The sequence below is a fragment of the Ptychodera flava genome, chromosome 19 (assembly GCF_041260155.1).
Source record: "Ptychodera flava strain L36383 chromosome 19, AS_Pfla_20210202, whole genome shotgun sequence".
In the NCBI taxonomy this organism is placed as follows: domain Eukaryota; kingdom Metazoa; phylum Hemichordata; class Enteropneusta; family Ptychoderidae; genus Ptychodera; species Ptychodera flava.
In genome coordinates this window covers 17,630,538-17,652,530 of record NC_091946.1, presented here as the reverse complement: position 1 = coordinate 17,652,530, position 21,993 = coordinate 17,630,538, and the positions used below count along the sequence as shown (strand labels likewise).

General features: G+C 35.7%; 1 protein-coding gene across 17 annotated transcripts in view; it reads left to right on the top strand.

Annotated features, from left to right (window-relative positions):
* LOC139118760 (guanine nucleotide exchange factor DBS-like) overlaps positions 1 to 21,993 on the top strand; it is an 82,977-nt gene that overhangs the window by 42,135 nt on the left and 18,849 nt on the right. For 7 of the 17 annotated variants that reach the window (XM_070682200.1, XM_070682193.1, XM_070682201.1 and 4 more), the window contains exons 3-18: positions 464 to 578; positions 3,157 to 3,180; positions 5,928 to 6,018; positions 6,474 to 6,587; positions 7,367 to 7,483; positions 10,739 to 11,016; positions 11,361 to 11,475; positions 11,741 to 11,860; positions 12,455 to 12,646; positions 14,159 to 14,350; positions 15,753 to 15,767; positions 18,672 to 18,935; positions 19,435 to 19,538; positions 19,998 to 20,180; positions 20,748 to 20,817; positions 21,176 to 21,274. In XM_070682200.1, coding sequence (XP_070538301.1) covers positions 464 to 578; positions 3,157 to 3,180; positions 5,928 to 6,018; positions 6,474 to 6,587; positions 7,367 to 7,483; positions 10,739 to 11,016; positions 11,361 to 11,475; positions 11,741 to 11,860; positions 12,455 to 12,646; positions 14,159 to 14,350; positions 15,753 to 15,767; positions 18,672 to 18,935; positions 19,435 to 19,538; positions 19,998 to 20,180; positions 20,748 to 20,817; positions 21,176 to 21,274 — 2,093 coding nt within the window. The remainder of the gene's footprint in view (positions 1 to 463; positions 579 to 3,156; positions 3,181 to 5,927; positions 6,019 to 6,473; positions 6,588 to 7,366; positions 7,484 to 10,738; positions 11,017 to 11,360; positions 11,476 to 11,740; positions 11,861 to 12,454; positions 12,647 to 14,158; positions 14,351 to 15,752; positions 15,768 to 18,671; positions 18,936 to 19,434; positions 19,539 to 19,997; positions 20,181 to 20,747; positions 20,818 to 21,175; positions 21,275 to 21,993) is intronic. The other 10 variants (XM_070682207.1, XM_070682197.1, XM_070682208.1 and 7 more) reach the window with 3 other exon arrangements.

The following is a 21,993-nucleotide window of genomic DNA, read 5'->3' as shown; positions in this document are numbered from 1 at the left end:
AATACAACCAGATCACTGCACAGGCAACTTAAACAGTCATTAGAAAATTCAATGTCTACCACCTCTCTCAGAAAAATAATGTGTATTACTTTTACAGACAGCAGTCTGGAGGGTTGCCATTTAAGAGAACCGTTTCTTCATTTTACTGAAAGTGAAATGTGATACTTTACAAAATATTATTTCCTTTCAGTTGACATGTGCAATCATGTCATACAACAAATTTTACCCAATAGTTTTAATAGCCTTAGGAAATCACGAGACAGTGTATATGTAAACATTTGTTACAGTGGATTGGAGGGCAAAACCAGTTTTATGCTGAGATCAGAGCAGTTTTAAACCAAATTTGTCATTGAACACATTTCACAAACAATACCCAGCATACAGACTTCCTCCGTCCAATTTGTAAGCCGCTTATTGTGATGCATTCTGTATTGAAATCGCTCATTACAATGATCTATTTCAGGTTCGTGTACTGAAGAAGGCTTTCCCATTGTCACACTTCCTGACTGTCCCACCTTCAACACAATATCAGATAAGGATTTCCTAAGGTTGATGACCTATCTGACCACTGTACCAAGGTGAGTACGACCAAATCACAGATCAGTGGCAGTGAGGCATTTGCATTGGTTTATTCTGAACGTGATGTAATATCTGTGGCAATTGATGTGAAGAGAAGTATTTCCAATTCTTCAATGTAGTTGTTTAAAGGTAACAGATGTGCCCCACAGACAGATATTTGGACTCTCAAACTAAATAATGTTGGTCTATCACGTCTGTCAGTTTTCGCCCAGCAAATATTTAATGATATTTATTAAAATAAAAAATTGGTTTTCCCCCATAGAGTTAGCACAGGGGTGCCAGCCATTTTGAATATCAAGTCTCTGTAAATATTGGGTATAATTGGTTTCTCTAGTGCCAAATGTTGCACAGTGACATATGATATTTAGTCTTGGTTTCAAAGGGAAATGGTTTACAGTTACCTTGAGTAAAGTTTTTGGGAAAATTTCAGTTTAAGTCTTTTCAATTTGCAGTCATGAACTACCTTAACCAAACAGAATTGTACAGATTGCCAGACTCAATCAGGAAATAATTGTATTTCCTCTTGCCTGACCAATTACCATACTTAACCCTTTGAGTGCCAAAGTCAATTTTTGTCGCCTTTGTAAAATATACCCCAGTCAATTTTTTTTTTTAGATTTTTGCCAAAATTTTGATAAAGAAATGTAGCTAATGAAATGTGATGTCAATTTGGTCTAAAATTATCAAAAAAATACAGAAAAATTCGTAGAAATTAGTTAAATGTTGTACTTCAACTTTTGATGGGAAAAAAATACAGCATTCAAAGGGTTAAACCTTCTCTGATGTAATCATCTTAGTCTGTATGTCTTTCAAGCAACAAAATTTGAAATGAAATATATTCTGCTTTTCGTATTGTAGAACAAAAATAATTGGTTTACTGAATACCATTCGGATTAGTGCTACAGTGTAAATGTTATACACAACATTGTTTAGAGTTGGTACTCCAACACAAGTTTACCTTTACTGTCATTCATAAAAGGGTTCCCCACAGATCAGTTTTTATCTTCAAATACATTACAACTTCGACATACATTATTGAAGTGACAGAATTAAAATTGGGATTTGGAGCAAAGGATAGAAAACCATGTAACCTACCGTTAAAGTCATTTTATAAGACACATCTGTATTATAAGTCGCACCCTCCTTTGATTGAGTTGCGTAGGATGAAATCCTTAAAAAATCGAAAATGGAGAATGTATAAGTCGCACCCCTTTTTCAGCAGATCTGTCACACTACCGGCCACCATTTAGGTTGGCTCTGTTCATCAAAAGTTGATACTTTATTCTACTGGTTGACGAAGGAGTATACCTCTTTAAAAAACACAAAAGTACATATTATAAGTCGCACCCCTTCTCTGGAGAAATAATTCAAGTTCAAAATTTGCAACATCATAATAAAAGACGCATCTTATAAAATGACTTTAACGGGTATATTATTATACACCTGCGTCTGTAACCTATGGAGTTTTGCCGTACAGTAAATTTCTGTATCAGAGGACACGGAGTCCAATAACTTTGACGCGGAGTACAATAACTTTTGGTGTTATTGGACGCTATTTGACCTTTGACCTCAAAACACCTTTACATCAGCGCGGCGAAAAGGAAGAGATGATTTGAACAAAATATACTTCTAAGCATTCAATACTTTACAACGTTAGTAGTGGTGAATCAAAAACCTGTGACTTTGGGTGAAGTTATGTTGCCGATCAACAATTTCTATCACGTACGCTGCCCTGCGCGGGTTTGAAATTTTGTTCAGTGCGCTTTGTGGACGCGCTACGTTCTCAGTTTGCTCGCGATCGCTCAGTGCAGTGCGGAACAGACATCCGAAAAATGCTGAAATGTTGACTTTTTCACGTTAAAATTGGACTATAAAGGTGTATAATAATAAGGTTATTCCCAAAATACCGGGATTTATGTCCTCGTACATCGTACGCTTCGGTATTGTCCTCGACACTACACATCTCGGACAATACCTCCACTGCACGATGTACTCGGACATAAATCCCGGTATTTGGTGAATAACCTTATACGGTATTATTGCATTTCAATCAATTATAATTTTGATACAGGCTTTTTCCCCTTATTACTTGCATTGTTTTGGTTATGATAATCATCAGTATTAACCAAAATTCATATTGTACCATTTTAACCTACCTGTGTTACCATTGTGATTGTGCCATTTATATGTATATGTTGTTTTTGTGTTTATCTGTTGTTTGTTTGACGATTGGTAATATTCTCACTTCCATATTTGGTCATGCGATATATCATCATCAGTGATGGGTATGTTCTTCAAATCATTTTCAATATTCTTTTTTAATTGCACAACCTCAAATCATATTATTCATGTCATTCCGTGCAAAGTGTGAAGTATCCTACTAAAACGATATAGCCCAATAACTTTATATTACTAAGAGTAATGACCATACTTGTAATTGGTTCTGTATTTCTGACTCACCCACTGAGCAAACACGTTGTTAACTCACCAGGCACTTTCACTTTGTGTTAACAAACACCCATTTAAAGGGATTTTTTCTCCACTCTATCTTTAACTCTTTTCATTCACATCATGCAGCGTGTCTAAAAGTGACCCTGACAAGTAAGGAAAGTTCCCTATCCGCTTTGCACATGTCATTGTTATGTTTGTGTGCATGCTTCATTGCTTTGTCCAGTAGTCTTTGTGGCGTCCATGTTGGTTATGTGTCCATGGTGTTGACGTTGGTCATGTGAGCAGCATGTGACTTTCATGTGACTATAAATCACTTGTTTGCTGTATATGACTCTTTTTGAACGCAATGATCAGTCACAGAATTCAAATCAATCTTTTAGGACGTTATTTATGTTTACTTTTTGAAACTTTTTTGAAACTTCTTCAGTATGGCAAACAAGAATTTAATATTTGTGTCAGACAATCTCTGATAGGTTGTCTGCCAAATGTAGATAATTATTTCAGCTTTATCGCCAATGAGAATCAATCTTCCACAGTCCCTTGCTGATGTGTCAGTACTGGTAAAGATACCAGTAGCAGTATAATCCTGATTCCAATTAACAACCTTGTACCTTTTTCCATGAAACTGAACAAAAAGTACATATGCTCCATGACTCATCGTCAAAAAAAACTCTTGCTGTTGAAACAGTCCAATCTGTATGTCGTCAGCTGTCTTTGTTTTGTGTATGAGTGTTGATGTGAATGTACCATGCAGGACATCTATGTTTTTCATGACAGAAAAGTCTTCATTTTGTGAATAACTGATCAAGTGGATATTTTCCTCCAATCACTGTGCTCCAGACTTAACACAAAATACAGGATGATTGTATAAATCTTGACACATCTCTTGATGGATTTGATGAACTCCCTGATGGACTCTGAATTGTCCAATAAACTCAAATATTAGCTCAATTTAGATGGAAAGAAATTATGTTATAATTTATGGGGGTATTCAAGCCTTGCAAAATTATACCATATATATAAAGAATCACATACACAAAGTTCACTGATAATCTCTGTCAATGAAATTTCACTGAACTGCACCTGTATCTGTATACCACCATCTTTCATAAACATAAATTCAACTCAACCATACAGCCCAGCATTCTACACAGTGCATTTCATTCAAACCATCAAATGTAATGATTCAATCCTCTCATTTCAATGACATTCCATTGTCTCGTGTTTCAATTTTCATTCTGTAAAACTGTAACAAGATTTCATGTTAATTTTGGCCAGTTTTCAATTCCTATTTCAGTTCTTAAATCTGCAATGTTTACACATACCAATATTTGTGAGGTAATTGTGTTTAATAATTGACAAGCACATTGCTATGTGTTTAGTATTCACCCCTATCATTCACTGAGGTCTTTTACAAACACCAAATGAAGAAATTTCTGCCCTTTTAATGCCATAAAATTTATATGTTAAGTAGTTACTCTTTGTAGCTTCAGATGTCTACTTCAACTTATTGGGCCACAGATTTCATAGAGGGAAAGCCTCAAAATCAAATCATTGATCACTAAAATATACACATGTCGTTGTTAAAATCCAACAATTTTTCCTTTAGGCCATTTAAAGAAAATTCTTTGTTTGCCGTCCTTGGATTTTTGAAAAACCTACCTGCCAGCCAGGGAAAAAACACAAACACAGACAAAAAACAAAAGTATTTTAACATAAGCTCAATTTTTATTTGGTTTTCTTTGTAAAAATAATATTTTAATTTGTAATTTTGTTAACATTGTGTGTGCTTTCTTAATTTTCTCTGAAAACCGACCAGCATGCGGAAGGCATAATTTTATTTAAAGTGCCTTATTGTAATGTTTAGGGTATAATTTCTTTTCTTACTTGATTACAAGCAGTTTGTAAAGTGTTCATACTTTCAATTGGTAGTATTTTTACAAAACAAAAACTTTAGAAACCTGTTCGAAAAAAGACACACTCAGCACCACGGTATGCGTATCAATAATGAAGTGTGTCAAACATTCACTCCCATGGTATAATCATTGAATCTGTGGCGCATTGAGTTGAAGTGGACTACTTAGCATTTTTAACAAATCCTTTGTAATAAACCTTATAATTTAAGTCTAATCTCGTATCTCCTCAGTATTTTTTCCAAACTGAGTAGATCATGGCGGCATCTGACCTTCAATAAATGGAGCAGTCATGTAGTCCCTATGAAATCTCTGTGTAATATCTTTTAGTTGTATTTCTTATATCATTTCATGCGATGAATTGTGTACACAGACTCTTTTTCATCTAGAAAATCTGTAATTATCATTATGAATCAAAATTATTTCCATAATTTGCATATTATGAAATATGTTTTTGTCTCAAATCTGTGAAAAAGAATTTCAAAAACTTCTGAACTTTGGAACTATGACACGTGAAGAATTTTTGGAGTATGAACTCTTGTTTTCGTACAATCTGCTGAGATTGTAGACCATTAAAAATTCAGCCAAATTAAATTTTTCCAAACAATTACTCCTTGAAAAACAGATGATGCAAGAGTTACCACGCTCTAGTGAATCGATTTACTAAAACCACCTGCTTCTCTCACAAACCCACTGAACAGATTTTTAAATTTTTCCCTCAAGAGTGTTAACATTTTATGCTTTTGCTCATGGGCAGGTAGCAAATTGAAGTGTTTTGAACTACTTTGACCTTTAAAATGAAAATGTAGGAGAAGAATGAAAATTTACTGAATTTTAATGGCTTTTACCAGAGACAAAAAAATTCGTCAATCAGTTTGCCATAAATACACTTTTTTCTGCCAAGATGCATCTGTTGGACAGAATGCAAATCAGAAAAACATACAACATTAAATGCATGTCATTTCACCTTTTTTTATTTATCAGTTTACAAGAAGTCGACCTCGGTTTTGTAATTATTGTAGACAGACGAGAAGACAAATGGAGCTCTATCAAAAACGCACTTGGAAAAATTGCGGTAGGTCAAAGGTCAAAGAATGCTCAACCAAGGTTCCAGTCAATACTGCAGATGTATTACTCCTTTGTAATTTTGACTCACATATCACCAACATATTTGTTTGTTTCAAACACACTCATCACCAGAAACAAATTTTCTAAATTCACTCAGTGTGTTACCATTTACCCGGTATATGTACAATACATTATCCAGATCAGTGTGGAATACTGGTAAGACTGGAGCACAACACTCTGATGGCTAAATTAATGTGCCACTGGCTCAAAAACTCTCTCGCTTACAAAAAAACATGATACATATTACATCAATACTGGTTTGGACTAAAAAAGTGAAGAATTTTCCAGACATCCCTAAACTGACTCAAAATGACATCAGTTATTGGGTACACTTGACTGGAGTAAAGAAATATTTGTATTGCTAACAAACTAACACCCTCTGTAAAACGTTTGATTTGGCAGGGTTACTTTCCAGGCACAATAAGAGAAGTATTTGTACTTAGACCCAGTGGCTTCTTGCAGAGGACATTTACAGATGTGGGCTTTAAATTTTACAAAGATGAGTTTAAATTCAAAGTAAGTACAACTTGTTTCTCGTCCATCAAATCTTTGCAGTGCTGTGATTCTGCCATGGGGAAAAGAGCAAGACTGTCTCCTCTTTGAATGATGTATTTCCATCTAATGTTTGTTTTGATTTGCTCAGGGGGTGGGGGGTGGGGGGAGGTTAAACTGTAATTCAAGTATCGTGTGCAAATTTTCTCTCTACCCCATGGCACGGTTATGCCATTGAACTTTGTATCAGTATAGGGTCTGCTTGATATTCAATCATCTTTCAGATTTGATTTTAAATAATTGTTCTTTATGAACTTGTCTCCAGTTTCAACCTATAACAACCTATTTCAACAATGCATTATGTTCAGGAGAAATTTAAATCAAAAGTTTTGTTTTTGGACTTTTACATTTCCAAACTTGTTTTTAGGGAAGGAAGAGGGCTTTGAGGTCAAAAGACAGTTTCTCATGCACATCTTTCAGTTATCCATGGTCCTTCAGTACCAATGCTTGTTCATAGGGGGATGAGTGGAATTGACAGTTCTCAAAAGTTCTTTTCCAGTTTTGTCCTTGCAGGCAAATTTCAAGAAAAAGAAAAATGCAAAAGGAAAGACCTTGAGTATCAGTCGTATTACTTTGCTGCATTAACACATGACCTTGATTGATTTTCAAAGTTCACCAAATGTGTGCTTGTCATGAAAAATTAAATACTGATATTTTAGAAACTTTGAATGAATGTGAGATATTGAATAAATATTATACTTTTCTTTGTTGATGTTCTGTTTTTGTTTTTTTTTGAAATTCAGGTCTTTATGTTGGAGTCCCTCAAGGAATTGCATGACCACATTCACAAGTCAAAGCTGACAGCAGAGTTAGAGGGTAACCTGCCTTATAATCATCAAGAATGGATTGAAATGAGAGTGGTGAGTACTGTATTTGAGTTTTGCTTGGAAATTCAGTGCCCATATGCTGTAATTCTTTAGAGTGACTGTGTTGTTTGGCATACCAATTTTGGATCTCACTTGTTATAGGCCGGAGCGCAGGTTATTTAATATTTTATGTGACGACGTCTGTGAATCACAATATTGTTGCAAGGATGCCTAGACTTACCTAATACCAGGGCAGTCAGAATGACAGGCGAGACTGGCAAGATGCACTCATCATGTGTAGTTGCCATGGTTACAGCTCCATGATGCCTTGGGGATAAAAATGAACGACATCTAGCCTCAAGTTCCAGTCAGCAACAAAAGCTTATAGTTTCATGGTTTTTCACGCACTGTACAGGATGTTGCTCACAGTGAAATTTCTCAGCTGATAATAGAGTCAGATTTTTTGCTTTCAAAATTATCTTTCATTTATGGTTGAGATGAGATAATTGATGAATATTGAATGACAACAAATTGATCTGAAGAGAACTCATCCATAATTCATCATTGGTTATGCTGGAAATATCTAGTTTGACAGAAAGAATGGCCTCTGCTTCAGTTGCCATGGTAATTCCTTCAGTGGAACCCTCGGAAACCATGACAGAAATCTAATGTTCACCCTGAGAAATTTAATTTCTCGTCATAGATTGGTGTTGATACATCTGTGTACATGAAAGAGACAGAAAATGCACTAAAAGGATACTAAAAATGTGGAAGAGCTAGACATCGTAGTCTTATAAACAGTAAAATCAGATCTATTGATGATATCACAGATTTTCATGAATATGCATTATGTTAATGTATTATGATAATTATATGTCAGGCAATGTCATGGTTACCATTTCTCAGTCAGAGACAAATGCCATGGACATTTCATTATCAAAAGTTGTATGTATCCCGGTAGATACTTGACGGGCATACTTCAGCTATAAAAGTGTACAAATGATAATGAGTGAAAACAATGGAATATTGCTAAGCCAGACTCTCATTCCCAAATTACTTGACAGTTTACATTTTGATCAATTTTTCTGAACTATCAGATATCTGAATGTCAATAATGCCATGTACAATATTAAGTTTAGATATCAGAGCTGATCTGGTATATATAATGTAACATTAAAATCATTATAAAACAGCCAGTTCATCGTTTGAAGACAGTCTTAAAGCCCCATTAGCTGTATCTTTTTGAATTTAGCTTACCAAAAAATATCATCCAGTCTTCAGCAGGGCGTCCTGCTACCTATTCGCCAATTAGCCAATGCAAAAGAAAGTTAAAAATGGCTACAAAAATTTCTGTTTGGCTAATGTAGTGGCTATTGAATTTTTAGACCTCCTCAACAGAAAACTACAACTAACAATAAAATGTTGTAAGATGTTGAAACAGTTTACCCTCCTTCCTACAAAGTTGCAATGTATTGAAACAGTTTACCCTCCTTTCTACAAAGTTACAAATTCCCTGGTACGTAAAACAAACACTGTTGCTGTTCGATACTACAATACATCATGAACGTAACGTCCATGAATACACTGAGGCCTACTTTGCCTCTGAGTCCTGGGTCGTCCTTGAGTCTATCAAAAGTTTTACCTACTTTGCTGTATCAAAATTTGGCCTGCAACTACTCAGTTTGATAGTAAAAACCATTATATCAAAGGAAACTTTCACAATCTGAGCCATAAAACAAAGGAAAAGGAGAAAAACTGAGGTTTTCTGAAAGTCAAGTCTAGGTCATCTCATCATGTGATGTCATGCATGAAGACCCCCTAATTACACAATTATGGTTCACAAGAAACCACCTAGGGTGGTCCAATAGGTGAAACGTAATTTTGCTGCCTTCCAATTTAAATGGCATTCAGCTTGACTGACTCCCATTCGGCCTACTTTCAAACTGCTATAACTTATACAAGAAATTATGTGATTCTGAATGATTTTAATATTTTTGTAGATTCCACCAGTTTAATGATCTAGAAGTGAACATCACCAGACATTTCTTGATGATATCAAAATATCAAATGAAAATATATCTGGGCTAAAATGTTATCATAATCATTAAAACAATGAATGCCCTCAAACAGTGAGTAATTTAAATGAACATATATCGTTGTGTCTTGTTTTACAAGAGTTTTGTTTGGCCCAGCCCTTTTTGTCTCAAGAAAAGTACTTATACTCAAGATGCTATTTCAGCCTGCTTGATCACAACTATGACATACAAGTAAAACCGGGGCCTTAAATACCACAATAATCGTATCTACACTGCCATTGTGCTATACCATAAATGCTGTCTTCTGCATGGAAAATTGTTTTACTTGTGTGGCTCAAACATTTAGGTTATGGAAGACTGCATAAATTTGCCACATGAGAAGCCTGTAACTTATGACAAGCTATCATACTGTGAATACTAACTGAATGTGGCAGAAATATTCAATCTGTACCTCTTGTAATATACACTTAACATTGCTACCAGATTTTTAGAATCAATTGCTACCTAATTTATTTCTGGTGTTTAAAGTTTACCACCAAAAATGAAAAAGGATTTCTATCCCTGAAATGTCATAAAAAACACAGATTATAAATGCAAAAACTAAACACATATTTCTTTAATGTAAAAACCATCATGAACATCATACAAAACATCTTGATTTGTAAAATTAGGGACTCCTGAATGATGAGAAAGCTGTTGCCACACTTGAGATCATAAACTGGCTAAAAGTTACTCAAAATGGCTAAAAGATTTTTGATTTGGCTAATGAGTTTGCTAATCATTTTGGTGACTTAGGGGGAGCCCTGTTCAGGGAGATGTTTGTGATTCCCGTTATGAAACCAATATTGTCTTTGAAAATGTCGCTTCAATCCTTGGTGATGGATTTGGTTGATTAAATTCAGGTGCTTATGTGTATATTTGTGGCGGCCATATGTGAGTTGCAACTCAAAAATTATTTAGTCATTAAAATTAAAGCTCTGTGATCATCACCGATGTGTGAAAACGTTCTGAAGTCACACTTCAGTAAGCCTTTTTACATAAACCATCTCTTTGAAAAAAAATGCAAAAAGATAGCTAATGGGGTTTTAATGCACATGTCCGCTTGACGTGACAGTAAAATGCAACACAGATGTAATTTTCAAACTTTCTGACACCATTGTGTACAGTATACATGTACAGTGTATCCATTGCCAAAAGATAACAAAGGCATGATTGTTGCCATAGTACTGTACAATCAATGCTTTTCTAAGCCTGTCACACACCCATCTTGCAGGCAATCGAGAAGTTTTCCGACAACTGCGATGACATCAGCAACGCTCTGAAGTCCCTCGGTGAGCAGTTCATGGGCAGTGAACTGCCCAGTGATGTCCAGGGCACCGGCGTCCTGCTCACGGAACACCGCAAGCAGCGCTATGAACTGAAGGAAGACCTGCACAGTGCAATCCAGCTAGGAGGAACCCTGCTGAACTGTATCAGGAAATCAACAACTGACAATGCCAATGATAAGAACACACCAATGCATAGGTTTTCAAATTCATGTGCAATACAAAGGTAAAAAAGTGACCTCTCTCTCATCTTACATCATATGTATGTAGGATTATGTTGAAAAATACAAATAATCTCGTTGTACCGGTATAAACATATTTTAGGACCTTATTTCCATGGTCACAAAGCACAATAAAGGTTTCTTGCTTGCCTCTGCATCCTCCCTAATGTGCTCAGTGTTAAGAACTGATAAAAATAAAAAAAACTGTTTTGAGTTAAATTTGGATTTTACAACAAGGATGAATGTATATGCAATGGTTTTGATTGTTTAGATGATTAGGCAGTTTGAAACAGAAAAATCCTGATATCCTAATTAACATTCAAGTCTCCATGTACGTATCTTGTCACAGGTTGTTACTTCAGCTGGGAGAAACAGACAAAGCGTTTGATGTGTTCTGGTCAGATCACGAATCCAAACTCAAACAGTGTCTGCAGCTGAGAGAGTTTGAACAAGAATTTCAGGAGGTAAGCATTGTCTCTCTGAAGAAATCCATGGGAAAAAGCCACAATTATTCATTACTCAAATTTGCACATGGTGCACATTTACATGACAATATGTATGACTTTGTAGTATTTATTGCTCATCTAAATGTGTTACAACAGAAATAAATAAATAAATATAGAGATAAATAAATGTGTAACAACAGAAATGAATAAGCTAAATAAATTAATAAATTATAAATAAATAAATATATGATGAATATTAATTGATTTATTCTTACATTTTCAGGTGAAATCAGAGCTGGATACGTATTTGGAGAATGTCAATGCAATGACGGAGCTTGGCGACACGGTTGCTAGGGTGGAATTGTTGATCAGAGATTACAAAGAACTGAATGAGAAAGCCAAGGTAACCATAGCAACACGATAGTCATCCTTACGTCCTATGTCGATTTCTAAGAAGACCGTTTCAATTGTACTATTTTTATTCAAATATGCAGTTTCATTATATAAAGTGTATCCTAGGCCTGTATGGTTTTCAAACCTTATTGCCTGTATGTAATCTCCCATCATCCTTATTAGACATGAGAGTATTTTTATACATTTGTTTGCAAATTCTTCATATTGTGATGTATTCATACTCTTCATATCTGTTCTTGTAACTCTTCATTTTTGATCCATTCCTGTTATTTTTGTGTATTCATGCAGCTGTAATTTGCAATGTTATTTTATATTTCATGGGCTTTCATCGGATGAAATCTTCTCCCCAGGTAGACAGATAGACATGTAGAGAGACAGATAGATCAGTAGATTGACAGATAGATTGATCGATCAATTGATTTATCGATCAGTCAAAATATGTTTTTGGTGATATATGCAAATCAACTCAGAAAGCAATTTACAATGTCAACTTTTCATGCTATAAATTTTCATAATTTACTGCGCTATAATTAAACCCCCCACGGCAATGGGATAATCTTATTCAATATTTCACCATTGACAGCTCTACCTTGAAAGGAGTGAAAAGATGAGATGTAGCGGGGAGCAGATGGTGAGTAACAAACACTACGCCGCGGAAACAATCCAACCCAAATGTGAGCAGTTGAAAGTGCTGCACATCGAAGTCCAAGGCAAACTGGAGAAAAGGGGAAAGATTCTGGACATCTCGCTGGATCTTCAACAGAGAATAGAGAAGGTAAGAGAGACTGTGTCTGTGCATTTACAGTTGGTATACCGTACATGTAGGTATGCGTGCATGAGAGTTTGTATAGGATGTGTACAGTGTATGTGTGTAATGGTGTACCAATATATAGATACAATGTTACAGTGTGTATGTATCAATAAATGTTCTTCTGTATTCCATTTACTTGTACTATGATGGCTGTATATGTTACATAGTATTGCTGTATGTCCAGCTATCTAAATAGATGTGTGTCACGTGCTGTATGTTTGTGCATGCACTTTATCAGAGTGTATCTTTGTGTCAGTGTTCACCACTTAATATTTGCTGTGCAATATAAACTGATTGATGTCTTCAAGATCAACTTGTGAGGTCTCTCATGTAGTGAATAATGCAGCTGTTAATAGTGGAAATAATATCCGTTACTGCCATTGACCCGTTGACCTTCTGGCTATGTAGTCCTACATGAAAAAGCAGCTGTGAAAAACACCTGTACTTTATTATTAATACAATGACAATTGTTCCAGCATTATAACGCATAAGGGACCGTCTCAGATTGTCGCAGAAGTTCAAAAAGCGAAATTTATTCGTTTAGGGGGGGAGGGGGTTTGACCTCCATTCAATTAGTGAACTTCACTTTCGCACTTTTATTTTCGTGTGTTTATTTTAAATTAAAGAAAAACTGCACACTCGTGCCAACAAATTTGTAACTGTTTCCATCTCGTTTGTGCCCCAAACACAATTTACCGATAGGAACATTGTATCCTAAACATTTCATTCATCAAATTATACAAAGACAAAAAGTATCATTTTTTTTAAAATGTGCTATTTATAAGCGTCTGCTCTAACCACTAGATGTCTATATTCTCACTTGTTATGCACCTGGTCATAGTCGTTTCAATATGATTAAACATGCCTGGGCCCCCTTGTCAAAGTTTCTCGCTTATTTACCGCCCCTACCAAGTACAAATTGCGTGTTCACAAAGACAAAGAACAGCACAAGAGATGCAAAAAGGGAAAGTAAAATAAAATGAAACTTTTATGCGGTAAAATGCCCTGTTAGTACTCAAATCTGATCGATTACTTTAATTGTAATGTGGCAAGGGGAATATGTCTTTAGTAGCTATAGCAAAATGCAACATTGTACTCTCAGGCAGACATGAACATTTCGCACTTTTAAAGTTTCGTTTAGGGGGAGGGGGTTTTGATCTAAACGAAGAAATTTCGTTTCTTGAACTTCTGCGACAATCTGAGACGGTCCCTAAGAGAGCCTAGAAAATGATTTCCTAAAGGTGTTATTACAAGTACAGTTTTCCCAGAGCATGTCAATTTTTATACCGATGGATGCATACTATGAATTTATCCATAATACATTGAATTTTTCAGGATGAAAAGTGTAATTTCTGTTACTTTCTATTTCTTGTGCCCCCTCTCTCTCTCTCTCTCTCTCTCTCTCTCTCTCTCTCTCTCTCTCTCTCTCTCTCTCTCTCTCTCTCTCTCTCTCTCTCTCTCTCATCTGGATCCCAGGCCAACAAATGGTGCAGCAAGGGCGTTGACCTCCTGGCCACCCAGTCCATGGACAAGTGTCAGTCACCAGAGGGCGCTGAGAGTGCTCTTCAGGAGATCGATGACTTCATCAAGACGGCTAACCAGATCAACCTTCACGACCCCAAGGAATTCCGTGCAATATTTGATCCCATCCTGACTGCTGAAGCCAAGGTGAGACTGAATTCAGAGATAAAATGGTGTACTGGTTTTACAAATAACCAACAAACAAACAAACAAACAATACAGCTTGATTTGGAAAAAGGTTCACCCAGCATATTTCAATCTTCCTTTGAAATTTTATCCAAAGATTGATGTCTTATGTTGATCGAACAGTCTCGATCGCAACAGCTGAGATATCAACATCATTTTCAAAAAAGTCTTTTTGTAAAGCATTATGTTAGTGCACCAGTCATGTTTGATAAAGACATTTCATCAAATGATTTCACCAAATATTTCTCTATACTATCACACAGTGTGCAGTTTGCTGTTGGCTATTTAATCAATATGCGCAATGTTTTCCAACGATGGCAATTTCACCAAGAGGTGTGCGTTTCATTCAAAATTTTAAGGCTACTTGTTCAAGCACAATAGATTTGCTGTTAAAAAAATGCTGGTTGAACCTTTTGTTTTAAATTTCATATCTTAAGTAGAACTTTTTGAAAATTACTATCTACTGCTTTGTTTCGTGGACTTTGAAATTTTTAGTTTGACATGGTTAAGGTAGTATGCCCCCTAAAAATTAAAAATCTTAAATTTTTGCCTCAACTATCCTCAGGAAAACTTTTAACCATTCTCTTTCAAAATCAAGAACAAAAATTGGGGTCGCCATATAAATTTGGTACTGTTAAAACAAATGACCTGAGATTCATCGATATTGGAAATTAAAAAATTAAATTTTTGATTTTGACAAAAATAACTGTAGTTATTGCATTAGCTTCAAAATAAGCCCCAACAAGTGGTAAACCAAAAAGGCATTGTAAAAGTTTGAAAGACCAAATATCTGTCCCTGAGGCGCATTCTACCTTAGCATACAGTTTTTTCGCTTGTTTGTGGAATGCACATTTGTTTGTTTGTGAAGAAGTGTTGTGCAAATAGGCTAGTTACAGTACACCAGTATGCTATCGTGGAAACACTGTCACACTCTTATAGTTCTCATTACCTGAAATGCTAGGGGGTCAAATCCTGTGACCCTCGAACTTGCACTTAAGAGTAAGGGACTTTTATCAAGTTTAGAGCAATCTTGAAATTTAGCCTACTCCCAAATTCGAGGTGTCATGCATTTCAGATAGTGAGATTTCACAATACGTGAACTTCAGTACTTTCACATTTGCCAATACCTTTGCTTCACATTGGTCATACCTGCTAAACCTATAAGATTTCATATAGAATATTAAAATGTCCCATATTTTAACATGGGATAATTTTGATTCAGAAATGTTTTATACATTCAACTTTCTGCAGGTCAAGTAGGTAAGACTGATATACACAGGGCCAACCCATGCTGTTGTTTCATTTGGGGCCATGCTGTTATTTCATTCTGTTTCTCTCTTTTCATGAATTGCGCCCTCTATAGGAAGATTTGTACAAGGTTTGTTGTCTCCCATACTGATGTGTCAATTCTCTCCTGCAGTGCAGTGCTGTCTGTCTTACCTTTCTCTTTCTTGTAATCAGCATTCCATTGACCCAGCTAGGTCAATACTGTGTTACTTTTGAGGTAGCTAGGGGTCTCTTTCTGAAAAAAATTGAAATGCTAGGGCCTATACCTACACGCATGTGTAATGTGTCAAGATATTTTGTCAAGTGTTTACCATTGTCATATCATGAACTTTCATCGGCCAAATTCATTAAAGTTTTGTAAGTGGCCTATTCACAACCATGGTCCTGCTGATGTGGCCAAAACCCACTGCCATCAATGGTGATTATCCACCTTTTACTGGGAATGGGGTTGACTAGAATAAAGTAAAGCATACAATTGTGTAGATTTAAGAAAGGTTTTACATTTTTTACAACTGTTTTTCCTTAGAGAGACATGTTTACATTGGAGTAAAGAATTACTGAGCTCAGGTCAGGCTTCACAGGTGTATCCATTGTAATGCAAATATTTGAGTATGCTTACCTATTTAAAGAAAGCAATTTGTGTAAGATGAAAATGTTAAAATGATTCTCAATATGAACTGAATTTGAATTTCAAGACAACTTTGATGTAATATATGACAGCATATATTCTAATCCAGTTTTGTTCACAGTGTATTATTTTATTTTTTTTAACAAAATTAAAATACTATCAATGTTTGTAACATTACAACTTTAGGCAACTTTTTTGTGTAATGTCTTGTCAGACATTTACTACCTTCACAATTTCACGAAATTAAAAAATTTTACGAAATTAAAAAAATCTACTAGTGTCAACAAACATCTCTCCCCTAACCATTTATTAACATGATTGAAACCCTGAATTTTCCATGAAACGTAAACATTTCAACATCAGACCCTCAAGTAACCCTAAGCTAAGACTCCCTAACTACCTTAAGAGTACACACCGATACCCCTTAACTTAACTGCCTTGTGCATCCATCATGAAAACCTTGTAACTCTCTGAGGAAGACACTTACTCTGCCTTCCTTCTTATGCTGTCTGTCTCAACACTTTCATATGCTGCCTAATCATAGAGAAATAGAGAAATTGACATTCTTCATCAGGCCAAGCAAAAAAAATGTGTGTTTCTGGTATGCCTTCAGTGAAAATTAGGGTAGGCAGGTTTGAGGAAATTTTTTGTTTTTATTTTTGTTGACTGAAACCCATAAAATGCCGTAAAATTTAGAGAATTTACTTAAAAATTTTTGAAAATGCAAAAAACTGTTTGAGCAGGCTTTCTAGGGTAGGTCAGGTTACCAGAAACACATTTATTTGTTTTCTTTGGCCTCATAAACCATTCATAACATAATTTTTGTACAGATATTAAAGTTCCATTTGCTGTAACGTTTTAGTGATGTATTTTCCAGTATTTTTGTTCTACTGATCGAATACATTCTCTTGTTCCACTCTCAAAGTAATACTGAATTTTGTAGTGTTCAACAGCTTGTGTAATATCCAATCTTATTGCAGACAACTGAATTCTCATACAGACTAGAATTCATTTGTCAATAATAATATTGCACGTCATGCAAAATGCTATCTGCTAGCAATTCTTTTATACTTTGTATGTAAACATTCCCCAAGGAGGAATGTAAGAAAATGTATTTGTTTTTGAAGAACAAAAATAATGATCATAATAATATCATCAAAAGTTATGCATATTTTTCCATAAAATAGTTAATTCATATCAAATTATGTCTAATCTTCAATGCCAGACTCTTTCAGTGTTCACTGTATTGACAAATGCATCTTGGGAACTCAATGTCTCTATTTCTCTGTATTAATGTACATCAAAGTATTGTGTGTAAGTTCTACAGACTGCAATGAATGCATGGTTGCTGTAGATGTAGAATACTAGTAGATGTTAGCTGGATGTCTGTAGACAAGCCTTTGAAATGAATGTTGCCTTTAATATCTAATTAATGTATTGAATTCCTGACTGGCTGATGTGATGTTATTTTCTCACAGTGAATTGCAAACTTTGATATTTCATGAAAGGATTTAAATTGTGCAGTACTGGTTGCTTGGGGAAACATGCAATATCCCTGAAACATTGATTTTTGCGATTGCATTCATAATGGAAAATACAATATTGTAACTTGCGGTGTACAGATGTGCGACACAGATGTTAGACACTATAAATATAGGAAAGACTTCCGTAAGTTTTGAATAATGCTGTTGGCATTTCATGGTTTGCCAAAAGCATGTAAAACTTGTACACAGTTTGTACACAGGATAGGGAGCCCTCTATGTCACCTCTATTTTACCTCTCGCCAAACCCATTGTTAACAATAGTCAACTTGTTTCCTACAAGGAAATGGAGGTGAATATTTAAATTTAATGGTTATCAGTGTTAAAAGTCCTGTCTTTTAAATACTGAAGGTCCATTTTGTAATCTTGTTCAAAGCTTAACAGACTTTTTGACAAGCCTAAAAACCATAAAGAATTTTTAAAATTTTTGCTAACCCATGTAAATCAGGTATGATATTTGGAAAAGAGCTGATTGCAATTGTAAGTTTTTCAGTGATGCAATGCGCACACACAACATTGCTGTTGCTGACAGAAATTGAGACAAATTTTGTCATTTTGTGCCTATCTCTATTACTGCAGCATTTTTTGTATCTTTTGACTTGTGAATTTAATTCAAACCATTGGTAACAAAGTACAAATTCCCCCATTCCTGTAACAATAATTTCCAAAAATATCGTAAAAAATTTTCTTACAAATATGTATTTTTTGCATATCAACGATGACACTTTGATGTCAATTCGAAGCAGACCCATTGACACACAGGAGTTTTGAATCACACAAGAACTTTCAATGAGAAAATGGCATTTTTCTATTTCCTTCATTGCAGACAACAGTGCAGCATGTCTTGCAAAGGGTGGATGATGTCAAACAGATGTTTGATAAAAGAAGAATAAGCCTGAAGAAACTGTCAGTCAAACTAGAGAGACCAGTGCAGGCAGTGCAGCCGGCCGTACCTGCACTCAAGTCACAGGCTCTGTCCACGTCACTGACGTCGCTTGGTGGCACTTCCACCAAGGCCACACCTCCTCCGTCACCGTCTGAAGCAGAGTTCAGAAAACAGAAGCTGAGGAAAGCGAAGAGCGCCCCCAAGGTTGGTCAGGAGTTCTCCGCGGCAGTGCATTGAAATTATATCTGTTGGATTTGCATAATAATAATTTCCGTTAGAAACCAGAGGCCCTGCAGAGTTGTTGTAGTGGGCAGCCCTGTTTTGATAACCATAATTAAATCCTCATGAACTTGTATGGTTTGAATGTAGAATCCATATAAGTGGTAGAAGTGTACAAAAGATTATTGACAAGGCAAAGAAAAAGAACTGTTCAACAGGCAAGATTTTCTCTCACCCAAGCTGACAAATCAGTATATTCAATATGTTGGACATATGTTCAACAGCATCAATATTGCTTCATTAGATAATTGCTAACCATAAATGAGATGGTAGTGTGGGAATGAATTTTACCAGCTGATAAAGAATCTAAAAAGACACCATCTGTTTCCAAGTATTTCCTGATTTTGAAATTAAGTTTATTAATTCAGAGACCTCAAGCCTGTCTTCACAGTATTGTAATTTTGAATGTTAAATCTTTTTACAGCTGAACCGACAGATTGAGATTGTACGGGATGATGCTGTTGATGCCAGTTCTACTAGTACTGACGATAGCGACACAGAGACTGATACGCTGGCCAACAAAAGGAGGTACGAATCTCACCATTTGTCTCTTTTCATTAATTCTGAGTGTTCAAATGTTCATCAGTTGAAAATCTCTTTTGTACAAAGATGCACCGATGATCAGGGCATAAACAATATGAGGTACATGTACTGGTGGCAATATTAGAAATTGACTCGCAATGTGAATCCACAATGGTGGGCATACAGGGGAATATTTAGATAATGAACAATAACCTTTGGCCTTTGACCTCTGTTGTTGCTTCCTGTCAATCAAATCAGGAGGGTTGTAAATAGCAAAATTGATTATCAAGCAATTTCTCCATGGTACAGCTAGTGTTGATAGAATGATAGAATCTTGGACTATATTTGCAGAAGTCTTTTGTGGTTTGCATCATATAAAAAGAAATCAACAAACAAAAAAGACTATTGTGATCCTTGCAAAATGCAAGAAAACAATAAATAATCAATGTCTTTCCTTTCCCCCAGGCATGTCATGAAGGAGTTGATTGACACAGAAAGGGTCTATGTGACTGAACTGCAGAGCATTATTGAGGGCTACGAAGAACAGATGGATAACAGTGAACTTGAACATTTAATACCTCCATTGCTCAAAGGCAAGAAAGATGTCCTCTTTGCAAACCTGGATGAGATCCAGGAGTTTCACAAAGAGTAAGTATGTGCATTCACTCATTGCCAAAGTTTTGAGTCTGGATGTGTACATAATGGATCATTTTGTGTACTTTCCTGTGTAATCCAGCCTTTGTCAACTGTTGTGACAGTCTTTTGCAATCAGATATGGATAAACCCTGAGGCATTACAATGTAAAGAAAACAAGGTGGGATATAATTACAATAGCACTGAATGTACGCAGTCTGTGTTAAGGCTAGAATTTCCCAGTGAAAAACATACTTCCCTGAGCCTGCAAAGGAATCTGAAGAGATGCGTTATTGATTGCTGATATTTTGATGACAGAAACAGTAGTCACAACGTCATTCTTAAACATCTCTGGATGTGATGGATTTGTTTATTTGTTGACAAGGAAAACATATAGAACAAAGAATACAAACAACAATAATAATGATAATTTCCACTTCTCCAAAGGGAAAGGTCAGCCTACTTGATCACACACACTAATGACCCTTCAGAAGACTCTGATTATCACAAATGTCTGAAACATTACCCATGATGCTTTGGTAGCTAAATGAAGTGATTGTGTTTCTTTTTCGTTCTCTACAGTGTGTTTGTTGTTGACCTTGAAAATTGCCGGGACACGCCACCATTGGTTGGCAGGTGCTTTGTGTCCAGGGTAAGTCTCATACTCGCTATACTGCTAACTTTTGTGTTTCCATTGCTTATCGTCGTGTTCATTGATTTTTTGTCGACAAAACGAAAGTTATTGACGGCATAAATTATGTGTTTCAGCAACATGTATAATTTTGCAGTAAGCTGCTTAGCTGTAAGTGAAAGCAGATAGTTACTGTACTGGTGGAGTCTAATTTTTGTTTTTCATCAACTGTATTCGTTACACAACTTTCTATCACCATAACTCACATCAAAGGCTTAGATTTGCAAACTTGTAGTTTTCCAAAATTTAATGTAGAGAAGATCTTTTGTGTATACAAAATTGATGATTTTGATTTGGTGCTTTTGGTATTTTGCAACAGAGAAATGAACTGGACAAGCTTTACAGCTGTTACTGCCAGAATAAACCACAGTCTGAAATTCTCAGAAGGGAGTGTGGAAATGATAACCAGTTTTTCCAGGTAAGATCTTTAACAAGTCTAGACTGAATCTTCTTGCAAGATATTGCCATCCATACTGTACTGCCTAGCACAAGTCTGTTTGGATTGATGGGTCAATTTAACATTTGATGGCCACCCTGTAGACTTGTATCTTTGATCCTGTAATGTACCCCACGTAGTTAGACAAACACGCACATCAAGGTGCGGTAGAAAGCACCACTTGAACAGGCATTCAGACTCTCAAACGTTCGCAATACTTTTTAGTCTACTACTTGTGGGAGCTCATTTTGAAACTAACAGAGTAGCTTAAGTTTTTCCACAGGCTTAGTTCTGTGAAAATTGGAAATTTAACATTTCCCCACAGAGTTAACACATGGATGTCAGCCATTTTGATTTCAAATGTTTGTAACTTTATGGCAATTTGTTTCCATCGTGCCCAAAAACTTGCATTGTGACCTACCTTTCTTTCTCTTGAATTTGAAAGAAAATGGTTTAGAATTGTGTTGAGGAAAGTTTGAGCAAAATAAGTCGTTTGATTTTGAGGCGTGTACCACCTTAATCTTATCTGTCTCACTGTACAGCATGAATCTAGTGGTTAGAGTCAAAATGTGACTAATGTTGGACTTCATGCCTCTCAGTTTTGCCTTCTGTTATGTATGTGTACCAAGGTCAAAGTGATGCATACAAGGTCACTATCTTGTGGCTATTTCACTGTAAGAAAGTTCAAATTTATCATTTCT